This window comes from Scyliorhinus torazame, chromosome 5 (genome assembly GCF_047496885.1).
Source record: "Scyliorhinus torazame isolate Kashiwa2021f chromosome 5, sScyTor2.1, whole genome shotgun sequence".
NCBI lineage: Eukaryota > Metazoa > Chordata > Chondrichthyes > Carcharhiniformes > Scyliorhinidae > Scyliorhinus > Scyliorhinus torazame.
The window spans coordinates 205,624,981-205,641,746 of NC_092711.1; the positions used below are offsets into that span (position 1 = coordinate 205,624,981).

General features: G+C 44.6%; 1 protein-coding gene across 4 annotated transcripts in view; it reads right to left on the bottom strand.

The window, feature by feature from the left end:
• trmt2b (tRNA methyltransferase 2 homolog B) overlaps window positions 1-16,766 on the bottom strand; it is a 130,926-nt gene that overhangs the window by 90,763 nt on the left and 23,397 nt on the right. For all 4 annotated transcript variants that reach the window (XM_072505047.1, XM_072505048.1, XM_072505049.1 and 1 more), the window contains 6 exons: window positions 13,566-13,665; window positions 8,131-8,201; window positions 6,850-6,996; window positions 5,004-5,098; window positions 3,303-3,517; window positions 180-281 (listed from right to left, as the gene is read on the bottom strand). In XM_072505047.1, coding sequence (XP_072361148.1) covers window positions 180-281; window positions 3,303-3,517; window positions 5,004-5,098; window positions 6,850-6,996; window positions 8,131-8,201; window positions 13,566-13,665 — 730 coding nt within the window. The remainder of the gene's footprint in view (window positions 1-179; window positions 282-3,302; window positions 3,518-5,003; window positions 5,099-6,849; window positions 6,997-8,130; window positions 8,202-13,565; window positions 13,666-16,766) is intronic.

Sequence of the window (16,766 nt, forward strand, 5' to 3'; positions counted from 1 at the left end):
TCCACGTTTGATCAGCCAGACAATATCCCCGGTCTGCACTACTGCATCAAGAACGGCACTTTGGGTGGAGTCAACTTAAAGAGCCCATAATTCAGCACATGTGTGTTCAAATCTTTGACAATACAAGATGACAGGAACTGCATGTACTCATTGGTGACACTGCCCCATCAGCAACATACCATTAAGCACAGCATTGCACTGGGCATCCTCCACAGCCTGATCAATCAGCTCAATCCCGATCACTCTGGCTGCTCCTTGGCACACTGTCAAACCAACAGCTCCTGAAAAATACAACCAGGCATTCAGATATTATTGATCCAGCTATGTTCAATATCTTATAACTAATTTTCTCCTCCAGCACAGCACTCAATGCCAGGTTAAGATAATGCTTTGGCAGTTTTGCCTGAGACGCCTGATTCAAACCAAGTTAGAAGGAAGGCTGTGTAAACGAGTCAATGCTCTGCTCGATAATTTGTACCCTGATAACTCAATTCATCCCTTGCCTTTCTGCAAACTCTGCAGCCTTGGGGCCACATACAAAGCTTGAATGCCTCTTCCCATCCATTTCCCCAAATCTCAAACTTTTGATATCACCTGATCTTGGGTGTCCTGATTTAACATTATTCCATCAAGGTGCAACAGTGCCAAGTCACAGCTTCTTCCAAATCTCAAGGCCAATAAATATAGCAGACATGATTATTTTGGGTGTTTATGCAAAATGTTTAATTTGGGTTCAGGATCCCAGGCCATTCGCACTCCCACGCCCACTCAAGCAAACAAAACACTGCAGATGCTGGAAATCTGAGATCATGCCGAAAATTATCGGGAGGTCTTGCCAAAGATGTGAAGCAAATACAGGGAGGTGAACCACTGAATTTTCCATTACTTACTTGAGACATCAAGGATAGCTTATCAGCATCTTAAGTAGCTACTGTCTCAGAATCCCACTTGTCTATTATCCCACATATCTCGCATCACCACATGTGGTTCTCAAGAGTATTATTTCCTCTATTAAAGATATCAGCTTCAATGGGGCTGTTTAGCACACTGGGCTAAATCGCTGGCTTTGAAAGCAGACCAAGGCAGGCCAGCAGCATGGTTCAATTCCCGTAACAGCCTCCCCGAACAGGCGCTGGAATGTGGTGACTAGGGGCTTTTCACAGGAACTTCATTGAAGCCTACTTGTGACAATAAGCGATTTTCATTTCAAACTTGTCTCTATAGTAATTCACCAGAAAGCAGAACCCCAGAGAAACCATGGTGCCTTTCGCACCATTCCTCCGAAGCGTCTACTGGTCTTTCAACAAAGTTACAGTGGGCGACTGGGAGAACTAATTTCAGAGCCAATGCACCTAAATCACTTAAAAGCAAATTGTTTTATTAAAAATCCTTTCTGTGGCTAAAACTCTTGATCTAATCCAAACAGGCCAATTATTGATTTGTACAGTGCTAGGTCAGAATTGGGAGGTATTGTGGTGCAGTAGGTACTGTCCCTGCCTCTAAGCCAGAAGCTCTTGGTCCAAATCTCACTCCAGAACTTGCAGGTCAAGGAATGTGTGTTCATAACTTGACCAAACAGGTTAAGCATCAATCTGTAAATCCTTCCCATACACACACCAATGGCAGGTGATAAGATTGGGAGAAATTTCTGGTCAGCCATAAGACAGAAAGAAAATGGGAACCTCTGCCATTTGGACTCCTTGGGGAACTGGTTGGCTGGTGTGGATCAGATTGGCCTCCGCAACACGGGTCGATCCCTTTGCCAGCTGGAGTGGATTCGGGACCTGGCTCCTTGCTCCAGCTGCGGTGGAGGCCCTGCTGCTGTTGGTCAGACCTGCTTTTGGGCAAAGAACTGAAGAACTAGGTCAGAAAACTGAAGAACAAGGTCAGAATTCCAATACAATTTGCAATCCTATGGCAGGATAGAAGTTTTCCTCCCATACTCCGCCACGGCCAGCACTCTCACAATTGGCCAGGGTGACAGACAGAGCAATATCCAGGTAATACCTCTCAAGGGAGGAAGGAATTTGGAAGGCAAATCAATCTAGGCTCTCTCGGGCTAATTTCAGGACAAGACTGACATTCAGAGGTCCGGGAACAGTCTGCCTCGCAGTCAGGAACAGTTGTGATGTGGAGCACCCATATGAGGAAGAAAATATCTCAGGTAGAGTCTAGAAATGTGGCATTTGGATCAATTAGATTCTATTAGTCACTTTCTGAACACGTTTTGATGGACAACCTCAACTAATAATAATCATAATCAATATAAAATGGCAGTAATCACACTGTCCAAACGGGTTTTGGAAATAAATTACAAAATCTGTATCTTCTAAAAGGATAGCTCAACATTTAGTCAGTGACCAAAAGCATCATGTGATGCAACACCAAAACACAAATAAGGAGGATCACACCTTTTGCATCTTTGAACTCTGCAGTGTGTCTGGGTCTCCATTTTCATGAGATACAGGAAAAAGTATCATACAGGATTCTTGGCCCAAGTCACCATCCAGTACTGTGCTGGACTCTGTGATGAGGGTTGTAGTATTGGATGTGAATTCTATCCAAGCGCAGAACCAGATTTGGCAGTGGAGGCCCCACCAATTATCTCACAATGATGCTCACTGACAAGAGGGCTGTTAGCTCTTTTGGAACCGGAGTGAAAGAAAGGGAACACTTGAGGGGAAAACAGATACTGGAAATTAGCATAATGGTGGCACAGTATTTAGCACTGCTGCCTCATAGCACCAGGGACCCAGGTTCTATTCTGGCCTTGGGTTACTGTCTGTGTGGAGTTTACATTTTCTCCGTGTCTGCGTGAGTTTCCTCCGGTTTCCTCCCACAGTCCAAAGATGTGCAGGTGGTGGATTGGCCATGATCAATGCGTAGGGCTATGGGGATAGGGTGAGGGAGTGGGTCTCGGTGGGGTGCTCTTTCGGAGGGCTGGTACCAACTTGATGGGCTGAATGGTCTCCTTCTGCACTCCAGAGATTCTATGGACATCCAAGATGAAACAATTAGAGGCTGGTTATGGCCAGTGGGCCTCTGACAACACAATTTCCAGGAGGATCATCTTTGACCTGATTGTCTGGAGAAAGGAATAGATTGAGACTTTCATATGGATCACCCACACTCCTTGACTGGGTAAAGGCAGAGTATTATTGTCCGTCCATTAAGACCTTCCATCCTTTCCTAATCATAGATAAGAAGACATCTTGAGAGGTGAGAGCAGAAACAAACAGAGCAGAAACTATTGTACTTTTCCATCATTGTCCAACATCCTGACACACCATAATTTCACACACCTGTACCACAGCAGACATCGAGCACTATATAGTCACCACTTGCTCTGATTAGGTCACGAACGGTTCGATAAAGGACCTCTGCTCCTTCAGTATTCACCTGGAAAAAGGCATCTGGAGAGATTCGAAAGGTCAGGCCCAATACTTCCTCGAAGATATAGGGAACACCATAGAGGAGCTGATAGGGTGACTCCTCATGGAGGCAGCGTGTCATTGCGCTATCAGTGAAAACACACACCATTACAAACACAATCTCCACATTAGAGAAAAACAAGGTCAGGGCTAAGAAAGGTATGGAGCTGATCAAGACTAATTTCTCTACCGATCAGGGATAACCGTTTATCGACAATGCTGCCTTTCAGATGAGGCATTAAAATGAGGCTTTGTCTGCCATCTCAGATGGTTTGAATCGTCCCATGGTGCTATTCAGTGTCCAGGTCAATATCTCTCTTTAATCTAACACTGCTAAAAGCAGCTTATCTCACTGGTGTTTACAGGGCTTTACTATTTGCAAATTAGTTGTTATATCTCCTTGGTATCAACTCTCGTCATAGTTTGCAGATTAAAGTGTAAGCCTGGCCCATTTATAGATACATTTGTGTGTTTGGCAACTGTATGTTTACCTATTCTGTACATGCAAGGCAGTTTATATGTTATGCTGGGCTCCACTGCCGCCTCTTCACCATCTTCCCTCCACTCCCTGGTACCACAAGACTGCAACTGTTTGGAATGCTGGGCTAACAGTGACTAATAGAAACCGAGGGTACATGTCATTGATGATAACTGATGTAACAATCTTTTAGCCAAGAGATAAAAAGTGAATAATGTAACAGAAAGTTAGGAATATTAAGGGTTGGGCACACTGCTACTGAGCAGCAACAGTGACAGGAGGTTGCCTGCAGCACCTTCTGTTGTCTGTACTGCACATTACAAGGGTCTGCATTTAAAAGATATCCCATCCTTGACTGTACCTTAGTTCGCTGAGGTGGCAGCTACCATCGATGAACCTTGCAGAAGATAATACTCAATGAAGTCTTTTCCCCACTCTCCAGTGGCAATTGAGCAAAACTACAGAGAATTAACCCAAGTTTACACCCACATTTACAGATCAGCCCAGTGTAATCTGCATGTCAGTAAGACATGACTACAAACTTCTTACAGTGTGTGATCAGTTCTATCTGCCCTCATAAGGGCTGGTTTAGCTCAGTGGGCTAGACAGCTGGTTTGTGATGCAGAACATGGCCAGCAGCTCGGGTTCAATTCCCGTACCAGCTTACCCGAACAGGCACCAGAATGTGGCGACTAGGGGCTTTTCACAGTAACTTCATACAATAAAAGCGTATTATTAGTATACTTGGAAACAGTTTAATTCGTAAACAGATATTTAGCCAACTTCTGACTACATGATAATTTTGCTGGGATGGTTGGGTGACCCCTATTAGCTCAGTACGACGCCATCTCCCACACCAGCTATTCTGGTGACCAATTCTAGCAAGATTTGTTCCGAGTCATCGGGTTGCTCTGTTTCATAGACTGCTCAGAACGGGGCTGACAGCACACATGACATGACTGTAGCCAGCCGTCAAAATGGAGTGATGAACCAAGAAAAACTGCTTACTGATGGGTTGGAACTCCAGTCGTAAGTCAAACCTGAGAACAAACTGCTTATCAGCATCAGCAAGGTTGAGGGAGAAGAACAGGTACCTCTCTTGAAAATATAGGGAGGTCAATTCACAAACAGCGCCCGGTCCAGTGGTAAAATACTCCACCAGTGATTTCTGATGTTTGCTAATTTCCTCCTGTAAAATCAAACAAATAAAATTCTATAAGAACAAATCATCCTCATTGATCTATGACTCCCTCCCCAATGGAACAACTAAGTATTGAGTTCGTCACATTCACTGAATTCGACTAAACTTGCTCCATAAATAAGCTAAAGAGGGCATTAGCTCATCCTTTTGTTTTCAATTGGTCAGGCACATAGATATAGACACATTTAAAAAAAAAAGAAAATCTTGACTGATTTTAGAGGGGTTTGGATCAAGAGTATGCCAGGCAGCAGAGGAGGCAAAAAATACGTCTTTCCATGGGCTTACTGCTCCTTTGACAGTTTTAGATATAATCAAGAATATGCTTTGAGGAATTGAGTTTGAAGAAAAGCTAAACCAAACCTCCAGACAGAAATGGTACAAACAACCCATGTCCAACAAGAATTACACAAGCTATAGAAATAGTTCAGTATAATTGGTATAGAAATAGTTGGGCAGAACGGTAGCACAAGTGGATAGCACTGTGGCTTCCCAGCGCCAGGGTACCAGGTTCAATTCCCCGCCAGGTCACTGTCTGTGCGGAGTCTGCACGTTCTCCCCGTGTCTGCATGGGATTCCTCCGGGTGTTCCGGTTTCCTCCCACAGTCCAAAGACGTGCAGGTTAGGTGGATTGGCCATGATAAATTGCCTTTAGTGACCAAAAATGTTAGGAGGGTTTATTGGGTTACGGGCATAGGGTGGAAGTGAGGGCTTAAGTGGGTCGGTGCAGACTCGATGGGCCAAATGGCCTCCTTCTGCACTGTATGTTCTATGTTCTATAATATGTTACCGTACAGTTGGAAATGGTGGAGGCAGAGAGAGACACTAGTCAGATTAGATCATTGGTATCACTCGTACCTCTTAGTCAGAACATCTAGGTTCAAGCACCACCTTTAGAGACTGGAGCACAGGCTGACACTCCAATGCAGTGCTGAAAGAGTTTTTCACCTGGTCTTTAAGAGCTGATGGTGGTCTGCCCTCAGCTGGGTGTAAAAGATCGCCTGCACTATTCAAAGAAAATGTTCCTACTTACCTGCCTGGCATTTATCCCCCAACCAACTTCATGAGAAGAGCACATTGCTGTTATAATTCGTCGAAAACAGCTGCCGTCTTTCCTGCAAAAACAAATGGCTATACTTTGTAGAATCATTAGAATCTACATTCAGCCCATCGAGTCTGCACCAGCCCTTGGAAAGAGCACCCTACCCAAGCCCATACCTCCATCCTATCCCCGTAACCCCACCCAACCCCCCTGGACACCAAGGGCAATTTAGCTTGGCCAATCCACCTAACCTGCACGTCTTTGGACGGTGGGAGGAAACCGGAACACCCGGAGGAAACCCACACAGACACAGGGAGAACGTGCAGACTCCGCACAGACAGTGACCTAAACCGGGAATCGAACTGGGACCCTGGAGCTGGGAAGCAACAGTGCTAACCACTGTGCTACCATGTCGTCCTTCAAAAAGTACTTGGCTGGTTGTAGAGGATTTTAAGATAGCTTGTGATAAAAGGTGCTATATAATGCAAATTCTACCTTTATTTTCTTAAGTGTCTCAAGAGAAGGAATGGAAAGTTGGCCCTGGTAGCCACAGGGTCCTACAAGTGTATCTGATGGTGCAAACCTACACCTGAGAAATTTCATTCCGCTGCATGAGAGAGTCTGTAATGTGTGACATGCATGATTCCACAACTCAACTGGTCTTGCTCTCTGAACAAAAACAAACATGGCTGAGCAGTACCTTCTCCAGGTCCTGAGGATGGAAGTAGACAATGGCCATAGTATCCCCCTTCCTGTTGGTGCGGACTGTGATTTCCCTCCAGTGCCCTCCTTCATGAAACAAGATGCAGGGGTCCAGTGGAGAGTGCCGGATAAACTGCTCATAACCCTATTGGGTGGGGCAAAAAGAGTACAAAGAAATTAAAACAGCAAACCCTCCCTAACGTTCCCCTCTTCCTGAAGGAGTGACCTCCTTGTTGCCTCACAGTTACAGTGAACTCTGGTGTCAAGGCTGAACGCTGATCACTCATGTGTCAGTAAACCTCACTGAAACCTTCGATTGCATCAGGCACCCCCGTGACATCTGTACTTTCATTTCCTATCATGGGGCATTTGGTAGCAGAACCCTTGTCTGCTTCAGCTACATGAAAGTGAATTACGCTGCCACACTGGCTGTAGTCACCGTGAGGGGAGCAACTGAGAGGTTTTACCAAAGATGGCAGCGAAGGGACTGGAGAGAAGATCCTTTGGATTTGGCTATTGCTCTGATTTTTAAAAAATCCTTTCATGGGATGTGGGCATCACTAATTTCCCTTGAGGTGATGGCGAGCCACCTTCTTTTATGTATGTAGCGTTGTGGTACAACTGAATGGCTTGCAAGACCATTTCAGAGATAATCACAATACTGTGGGCAAGGTCAGCAGATTCCCTTCTCTAAAAGACATCTGGGTTTTTACTATTGCTGACAGATTCATGGTTATCATTACTGAGGCTAGCTTTTAAATTTGAGATTTTTATTCCTCAATTGAATTTAAATTCTAAAAGCTATCATGGTGAGATTTAAACCAGTGTTCAGAGGCCTGGGCCTCTGGAGTATTCGTCCACTGACCATAAGATCCATAGATTCCCTACAGTGCAGGAGGCCATTCGGCCCATCGAGTTTGCCCTGAACCTGAAAGAGCACTCTTCCCGCTACCCGGCACGCCTTGATCATGGCTAATCCACCTAACCTGCACATCTTTGGGCTGTGGGAGGAAACCAGAGCCCCCGGAGGAAAACCATACAGACACAGGGAGAACGCGAAAACTCCACACAGACACAGTCACCCAAGCCCGGAATCGAACCAGGGTCCCTGGCACTGTGCGGCAGAGATGCTATCCACTGTGCCGCCCATGTCATTGCCACTACGCCGGAACTTTCTGCTGCCAATGAGAAATGACCAGTTCTAAGTTTAGAAATTCTTCTCACTAGTGGTGTATTTTCCGATCAAGGAGACCAGAGTTTCCATACGAACTTGACTTACTCTGGCTACTTGCTTGTGTTTCTCAGGCATGTTCACCAGGTGATCGGAATGGGTACAAACAATATTTCTCCCTACAAGGAAGAATAACAATAATGACTTGCATTTATTGAGTGTCTTTAACATAGTAAAATATTCCCAAGACACTTCACACAATTATCTGACAAAATCTGAGGCCGGGCTACATTTGGAGATGTGAAGTCAGATGACCAAAAGCTCTTAAATAAGAGGTTGAGGAGTATGAGATTTAGAGCCGCCAATGGTGAAACAAAGGAAATAAGGGATGTGCAAGAGATTAGAATTGTAGCAATGCAGAGAACTTGGAAGGTTGGAAGGCTGCAAACGGTTACAGAAATGGGATTAGAAACCCCACAGAATGAGTGCGAGGCTGTCGAAGTCCAGAGCTCGGCTGCGCAGCAGACTTGCCTCTGTGCTCTGGCACTTAATTGCAGATATTTTTTAAATGAACAAAATGAAATACAGCCCTCACATCCCCCATCCATGCCAATCCATATCACCCCAAAACTCCTCATGCCCCCTACGTCACATCATGCCCCCTATCTGGGTTACAGGGATAGGGTAGATACGTGGGCTTGAGCAGCGTGCTCTTTGTAGGGGCCGGTGCAGACTCGATAGGCCGAATGGCCTCCTTCTGCACTGTAGATTCTATGATTCTATTACCCAATTCCTATGGCCCCTCATAGCCCCCATCCCATCCTAATTCCTCTGCCCAACACCAAGGATCCTCATACCCACTATACTAACCAGTGCGCCCACTCATCCCCATGGCCCTTCATATACCCAATGTCAACTCGTGCCAACCCATTTCCCTCAACCAACACCCTTTCCCCTTACTTTCCCAAGCTAATTCACCTAGTAGCCACCATGGTCAAACCTCATTAACCATAGTGTCTGTCCACTGATGATGTTGCTGTGTAAAAGAAAATATTCTCATTGACAAAAAAAATTCAGTGAATTGAAATCCCTTCAACTAATCTCTTAGGAAACAAGGATTTCTATTCTAGAATTACTTGGAGCTGTCAATCAAACTGTTCAATTAACAGGCACCGCACGATATAATGTCGGATTGTAAACCAGTCATGTAGCACAATTCCCATCATGATAGCTCTCAGGCTTTTATCACCACAGAATGAAATTTAAAACGCTTTTTAAAAAGAGTTCCACACTTAAAGCCTAGCCCAATGAAATCGCTTGACAGCTTTAACAGTTCCAATGAGTTTATGACTTTATACACAATCATGTCTACTTTTGACAATCCCAAAAGGGCACCTAATCTATCCCAAAGGGTGCCTTACCTCAAGATGTTGAGGCCATATACAAAAAGCCTTACTTCTCCAAAAGGGTACCCTGGCCGTCCTAATGAATCCACAAGGTTCAGACCTGTTCTTACCAGGTAATTAATTTGCACACCTCAAGTTTCAGACAACCTCACCAACTTCACATAGTGGAGGCAAATGCTGATTTATATGGGCAGCTATCTCCATGAACCTGGGACGTGCAGTTTAGAAGCGTCCCCACATCAGCCTCGCCTCCAAATTTGGGAAAGGTGAAGGAGTTGCCGAATCTGAAGGACACGGACATCCTTAACATGAGTCAGAAGATTTACATGGACAGGGAACAGAACAAGCTCTTCATGAAGAAGCTGAGGCGAAGCATGGAGTTCCTCACCAACCTGAAGATCATGGAGTACAGCCTGTTACTGAGTATCCACGACACCTCTGCGTGAAAATTCTGGCCTTAAATGTAACAATTCTAAAGAATAAGCAGACAGAGTAATCTGCTTGTGAAATGAAATGAATGAAAATCGCTTATTGTCACAAGTAGGCTTCAAATGAAGTTACTGTGAAAAGCCCCTAGTCGCCACATTCCGGCGCCTGTTCGGGGAGGCTGGTACGGGAATCTAACCGTGCTGCTGCCTTGCTCTGCATTACAAGTCAGCTGTTTAGCCCAGTGTACTAAACCAGCCCCTCAAGAAAGTTATTCTGAACCTTTTTGAAGTTCTGCCTTGATCACAACTACTGTACTATCTCCTATTCTGGTTGCTACACTTTAGAAAGGATGTGAGGGAATTTAGCTAAAAGGGTAGATTGGAGAAGCTAGGTTTGTCTCATTGGAGCAAGGGAGAACTGATAGAGATGTACAAGATTATGATAGGTGTAGGTAAAGTAGGCAAAGAAAATCTTTTCCCAGTGGCTAATGGTACAAGGACCAGAGGGCACAGATTTAAGGTTTTGGCCAAGAGTTGCAGAGGAGATATGAAGAACCAAGAAAGTGCATTTGACTGATTCTTGGGATGAGAGGATATTCTTATGAGGAAGGTTGAATAGGTTAGACGATATCCACGGTAATCTAATTGAAACATACAAGATCCTGAGGGGACTTGACAAAATGGATGGTGAAAGGATGTTTCCCTTTATGAGAGGGTCTGGAACTAGGGGACCAGTTCAAAAATAAGATGTCTCCCATTTAACACGCAAATGAGATTTGTTTTGCTTAGAGGGTCACGAGTCCATGGAACTCTCTCTTCCCTAGAGAGTGGTGGAGGCAGAGTCGTTTAATATTTTTAAGACAGTGGTACATAGATTATTGACTAACCAGAGATTAAAAGAGAATTGGAGGGTAGGCAGGAAAGTGGAGCCGAGGCCACAATCACATCTGCCATTAACTTATGGGATGGTGGAATGGCTCGAGGGGCTGAATGGCCTAGACCCGCTCCTAAATAATATATTTGTGTGTAACTTTTTTTGAGCACCAAATGGTAATGACTGGAACCTGCTGCATCATGAGGGTGGTGGGAGTAGAGATGATGAACATTTTCAAAAAGGGATTAGATATGCACTTGAGGGGAATAAACTTGCAGGGAGATTTTTAAAAATTCTTTCATGGGGTGTGGGTGTCGCTGGCTGGGCCAACATTCATCATCCATCCCTAGTTACCCTTGAACTGAGAGCTAGGCCATTTCAGAGCGTAGTTAAGAGTCAACCACATTGCGGTGGGTCTGGAGTCACAGGCCAGACCAGGTAAGGATGGCAGGGTTTCCTTTCCTAAAGGACATTAGTACAGGGGAATGGGACTAACTGGATTCTCTACAAAGGTGGCAGAGATAGGTGGGCCAAACAGGATCCTTCTGTGCCATAAACTAAAACATTTATCTAATTAAACTGCGTGAGCCAGCAACCACTGTGAAACCACATGTCCCATGGATTGACTGTGATCACATTCGCAGTCAGCTCATCTCTGCTGCCATCTTCTCCTAAAGGCTCCAAGCTTCGGTAGATTCTATGGGTCTCGTTACCTCTCCCTACAAGGCAAAGAATGAGTGCCAGTGGACCATTTGAACGTCGAGGGCAACACAGCTCAACGCAATCCTGTTCTCAAGTGGCATTTATACATTGTGGTGAGAATCAGCTAAACAGTGTGGAGAAAATGCGATGCAGCACTATTTCAGTTCAACATGGGAGTGGTCTGTCTGGTGTGGGCATTCGCACTGTTTCCCATTTGTGCTTTCATTTTCGGGAAGCAGAGCAGAGGTCAGTTAACAGATGGAAAAGAGAAAATAAATTGGTGAACAAGCTATTCAAACTCTTGCAAGTCTGGTCATGTAGGTCTCTTCCCACGTCTCTTCCCACTCGCTCAGCCAATATAAAATGTCTGCGAGTTTGTTGGGCAGGGAGAGGGGCATAATAGCGATATTTTTAAAACAAAAAAGTGAAATGAATGGCAATCCTTCCCTACCTCCATCATGAAACTACTGAGAATGAGCTGTGGATCTGACAGCTTCCTGCCAGGGAACTAACTCCATTAGCAGTGACTACTGTGGGCAGGAGCACATCAATGGCCCATTCTCAAACAGATCATTTTGTACTCCCTTTCTCGAAATTATTGATAAAATGTATTAATTACAAATCCCTTCAGATCTCCAAAATTTACTCTCGCCCCATAGTTCTTTATCTATCTAAACTACCTAACTGATCTGCTTTCTCACTATAGCCCTGTATCTCTGTAAATAAACTCAAAGGTTTTCTTGTGGAAGCAGAGGACATGGCTGACGAATTAAATGAGCCATCTTTGCCGGACTACAGGCAGTGGCGATATTGGATCGGATGAAACTAGAAGCATTTAAAAGACTGGCAGTCCACAATGTAGAAAAGGTCACCTGGTCCAGGTGCATGATGGGAGGGGGGAAATTGCAGAGACCCTGACCACAATCTTCTTGCTCTTTTTGGATATGGGGGTGGTGACAAGAGGGCTGTAGTTTTGAAAATATTAAACATGGTTTAAAAATGAGGAGTGGAATAACACCAACGATTATAAGGCCACCCAGTTTAACATCAGTGACAGGGAAAATTTTCAGAAACAATAATCCAGGGCAAAATTAACATTAGTAAATGAAAGCTGTGCCCTCGGGCTCTAGTTCTATATTGAGACACTCAACTGATTAAGGCTGGACGTGTGGCCAGAATGCCATCACTCGCTTATCAAAACACATCTACGGAGTGTTTGTGTCTGGGGTGCACTCGCATGATGGTCAAAGGAAATGCTACAAGGACACTCTGAAGGCTTTACTTAGGAGTTTTGATATTGACTTCTGAGTCCTGGGAGAAGCTCGGCCAGGATCACTGCACCTGCCGCAACCAAATAATAAAGAGCAGCCTCCTTCAAAAGCAAGTGCATATCAGATGTGAGAGTGAGAGTGGGGGGGAATTCAAAGAAAGGAAATCCCAAGCTAACAACTCATCCAAAACGCAATCATCTGGACTATCCTATCTTATTCGCAGTATAACTATCCAGGTGCAGGTCGGCCTTAGCAGCCCTACTCACCAGAACCGTATGAAACATCACAGATGATGATAAGTCATCTTCACCTCGAAGGCAAGATATAGTCAACATACTAGAGTATAGAAGTTCTGCGAACATTGTACCGTTGGTTATAAATGTTGCAAAGGGTATTTCAAATAATTATAGGCCAATCAGTCTGCCTTCAGTGGTGGACAAACGACTAGAATCAATACCGAGTGCCAGGATAAAGGCAAGGATTAATCAGGGATAATCAGCATGGATTAGTTAAGGGAAAGTCCTGTCTTACGAACTGAATTGATTTTTTTTTGAGTAGGTAACAAGGAGGATTTGTGAGGATAGTGTAGTGGATGTGGTCTACATGGATTTTAGTAAGGCATTTAACAAAGTCCCATATGGCAAACTGGTCAGAAAAATAAGGGAACAAGGGAAGTGGCGAATTGGATCTAAAATTGGCCATCCTGGTATAAATCACTCAGTACTGCACCAGCCAGTAGCTTTAAGCACTGAGGTGTCAAGGCAATAATGCACTAAATTCTATACGTAACTAAACTTCGAGCACATTCACAGTCAAAAGGTAATAAAACTGCCCAACACAGCACAGCCCAGTCACTGCTCACCTTTACCAGTTCCAATGTAATGCCCAACGGTTTTGGGATTGCCATCGGGTCCTCTGTTCACAGAGAAAGTTGACTTGTTGCGATATCCAACAGTAACTGGCTGCAAAGAGGAAGGTTGGCTCAGTGGACAGAATTCAGGTGTCCAGGAGATTTATACCTGCAGCAATCACCACTTTCACAATGGTGAGTGTCCAAGCATTCAGAACTACCGTAAAACAGGAGTATAAAACACAGGAATAGGCTATTTTATTGATTAAAGGCTATCCCTCCAATGCCTAGCTCCAAAAGATCATTCCTGATAACACTTTTCATTTTCCGTTCACTTATATATATGTACAACTTCTGTAATAATCCACTACGAACACAACTGATTGGCATGAGGAATTGTGTTTTTAATCTGTAAACTGTAGATCTTTTAAGACTTGGTGGCTATTCTCATAGCTTGCTACTAGAAAGTCACCTTGCCTGGATATTTAGAAAGAGGGCTTTATACCCTTGTTTTACTTGTAGAGATGCGAGGTTGGAATCCCATTATCCGGGTGCAGGCTGCTTCCACTACAACTATGAGGTTAAAATTCCCTGCACAGCCTGTATTCACATCTCTCCCATTTGCTCTTAAGCCCCACCCAAGCTTGAACAAATTGTCCAGGCTGAACTTCAGTGCAATCCTGAGTGAGTGCCGCATTGCTTACAGCACCATATCATGCATGAGATGTCAAACCCATTCAGGTGGGCAGGAAAATAAAAAATAAAAATCACACCCACTATTAAAAATGGACCTGGAATAATTATCTAGCCAATAATTCTCTCAATCAACTCTTGTTTGTGAGACTGCAGTGTACAAATTGGCAGCCTCGTGTCCCTCCAGCACAGTGACTCCACTTCAAAGAGTTGCTCATTGGCTTTGATCCCTTATCCAGCTATGGCACAGGGCAAGTTGAGAAGAGATGAACAGACCCTCCACAAGGAGCAATGAGAACTAACAAGTCACCCAGAAGTATTTTTGCTTCCTCTGCAGCAAACAAAGAACAAAGAACAAAGAAATGTACAGCACAGGAACAGGCCCTTCGGCCCTCCAAGCCCGTGCCGACCATACTGCCCGACTAAACTACAATCTTCTACACTTCCTGGGTCCGTATCCTTCTATTCCCATCCTATTCATATATTTGTCAAGATGCCCCTTAAATGTCCCTATCGTCCCTGCCTCCACTACCTCCTCCGGTAGTGAGTTCCAGGCACCCACTACCCTCTGCGTAAAAAACTTGCCTCGTACATCTACTCTAAACTTTGCCCCTCTCACCTTAAACCTATGCCCCCTAGTAATTGACCCCTCTACCCTGGGGAAAAGCCTCTGACTATCCACTCTGTCTATGCCCCTCATAATTTTGTATACCTCTATCAGGTCGCCCCTCAACCTCCTTCGTTCCAGTGAGAACAAACCGAGTTTATTCAATCGCTCCTCATAGCTTATGCCCTCCATACCAGGCAACATTCTGGTAAATCTCTTCTGCACCCTCTCTAAAGCCTCCACATCCTTCTGGTAGTGTGGCGACCAGAATTGAACACTATACTCCAAGTGTGGCCTAACTAAGGTTCTATACAGCTGCAACATGACTTGCCAATTCTTATACTCAATGCCCCGGCCAATGAAGGCAAGCATGCCGTATGCCTTCTTGACTACCTTCTCCACCTGTGTAGCCCCTTTCAGTGATCTGTGGACCTGTACTCCTAGATCTCTTTGACTTTCAATACTCTTGAGGGTTCTACCATTCACTGTATATTCCCTACCTGCATTAGCCCTTCCAAAATGCATTACCTCACATTTGTCCAGGTTAAACTCCATCTGCCATCTCTCCGCCCAAGTCTCCAGACAATCTAAATCCTGCTGTATCCTCAGACAGTCCTCATCGCTATCCGCAATTCCACCAACCTTTGTGTCGTCTGCAAACTTACTAATCAGACCAGTTACATTTTCCTCCAAATCATTTATATATACTACAAAGAGCAAAGGTCCCAGCACTGATCCCTGTGGAACACCACTGGTCACAGCCCTCCAATTAGAAAAGCATCCCTCCATTGCTACCCTCTGCCTTCTATGGCCTAGCCAGTTCTGTATCCACCTTGCCAGTTCACCCCTGATCCCGTGTGACTTCACCTTTTGTACTAGTCTACCATGAGGGACCTTGTCAAAGGCCTTACTGAAGTCCATATAGACAACATCTACTGCCCTACCTGCATCAATCATCTTAGTGACCTCCTCGAAAAACTCTATCAAGTTAGTGAGACACGACCTCCCCTTCACAAAACCGTGCTGCCTCTCACTAATACGTCCATTTGCTTCCAAATGGGAGTAGATCCTGTCTCGAAGAATTCTCTCCAGTAATTTCCCTACCACTGAAGTAAGGCTCACCGGCCTGTAGTTCCCGGGATTATCCCTGCCACCCTTCTTAAACAGAGGAACAACATTGGCTATTCTCCAGTCCTCCGGGACATCCCCTGAAGACAGCGAGGATCCAAAGATTTCTGTCAAGGCCTCAGCAATTTCCTCTCCAGCCTCCTTCAGTATTCTGGGGAACAGTTTGTGACTCAAAGTAGTGACTCTTCTGGGGAACAGTTTGTAGGCTCTAGGATCATTGGACAAAAAGTAGAATAAACAAACCCATTTATTGCTTAAGCTGACTGGTTTAAATTTTAAACAATATTTGGCAGTTAACTGCCAGTCATCATCAACTGGTGCATTCTCCATGGTGCCACCTCTACCAGTCAGAGTCCACTTGCCAACCAGTCAACACACACTCTTCTTGGCAGGATAAATTTTGTTTTCCCCTTACATTGATATTTTTTGGCGTAATGTCTTGATGAGTGGAAGGCGAAAGGCCTCGGCATGCCTTATTCTGCAATCTTCAAATACTATCAAAAATCCATTTAAAATATATTAGGTACATTCCATTTCTTGTGAAAGAAATATAGAGAGGTTTTGTGGTGCAGTGTTAGCATCCTTACTCAAGTCTACTTCAGGACTTGAGGGCCAAGGAAGGCGTGTTCATAAAGTGGCCAATCAGGTTGACTACCAGCTTGTCAATCCTTCCAATATGACTGATGGCAGGCAATAAGAGTGGGAGTGTTTGGGCAAGGCAAAGGCAAGTGACTCCAGTATTTTGCCCATCATGATCATGGACCAATCCAATGGAAGTCCATGCT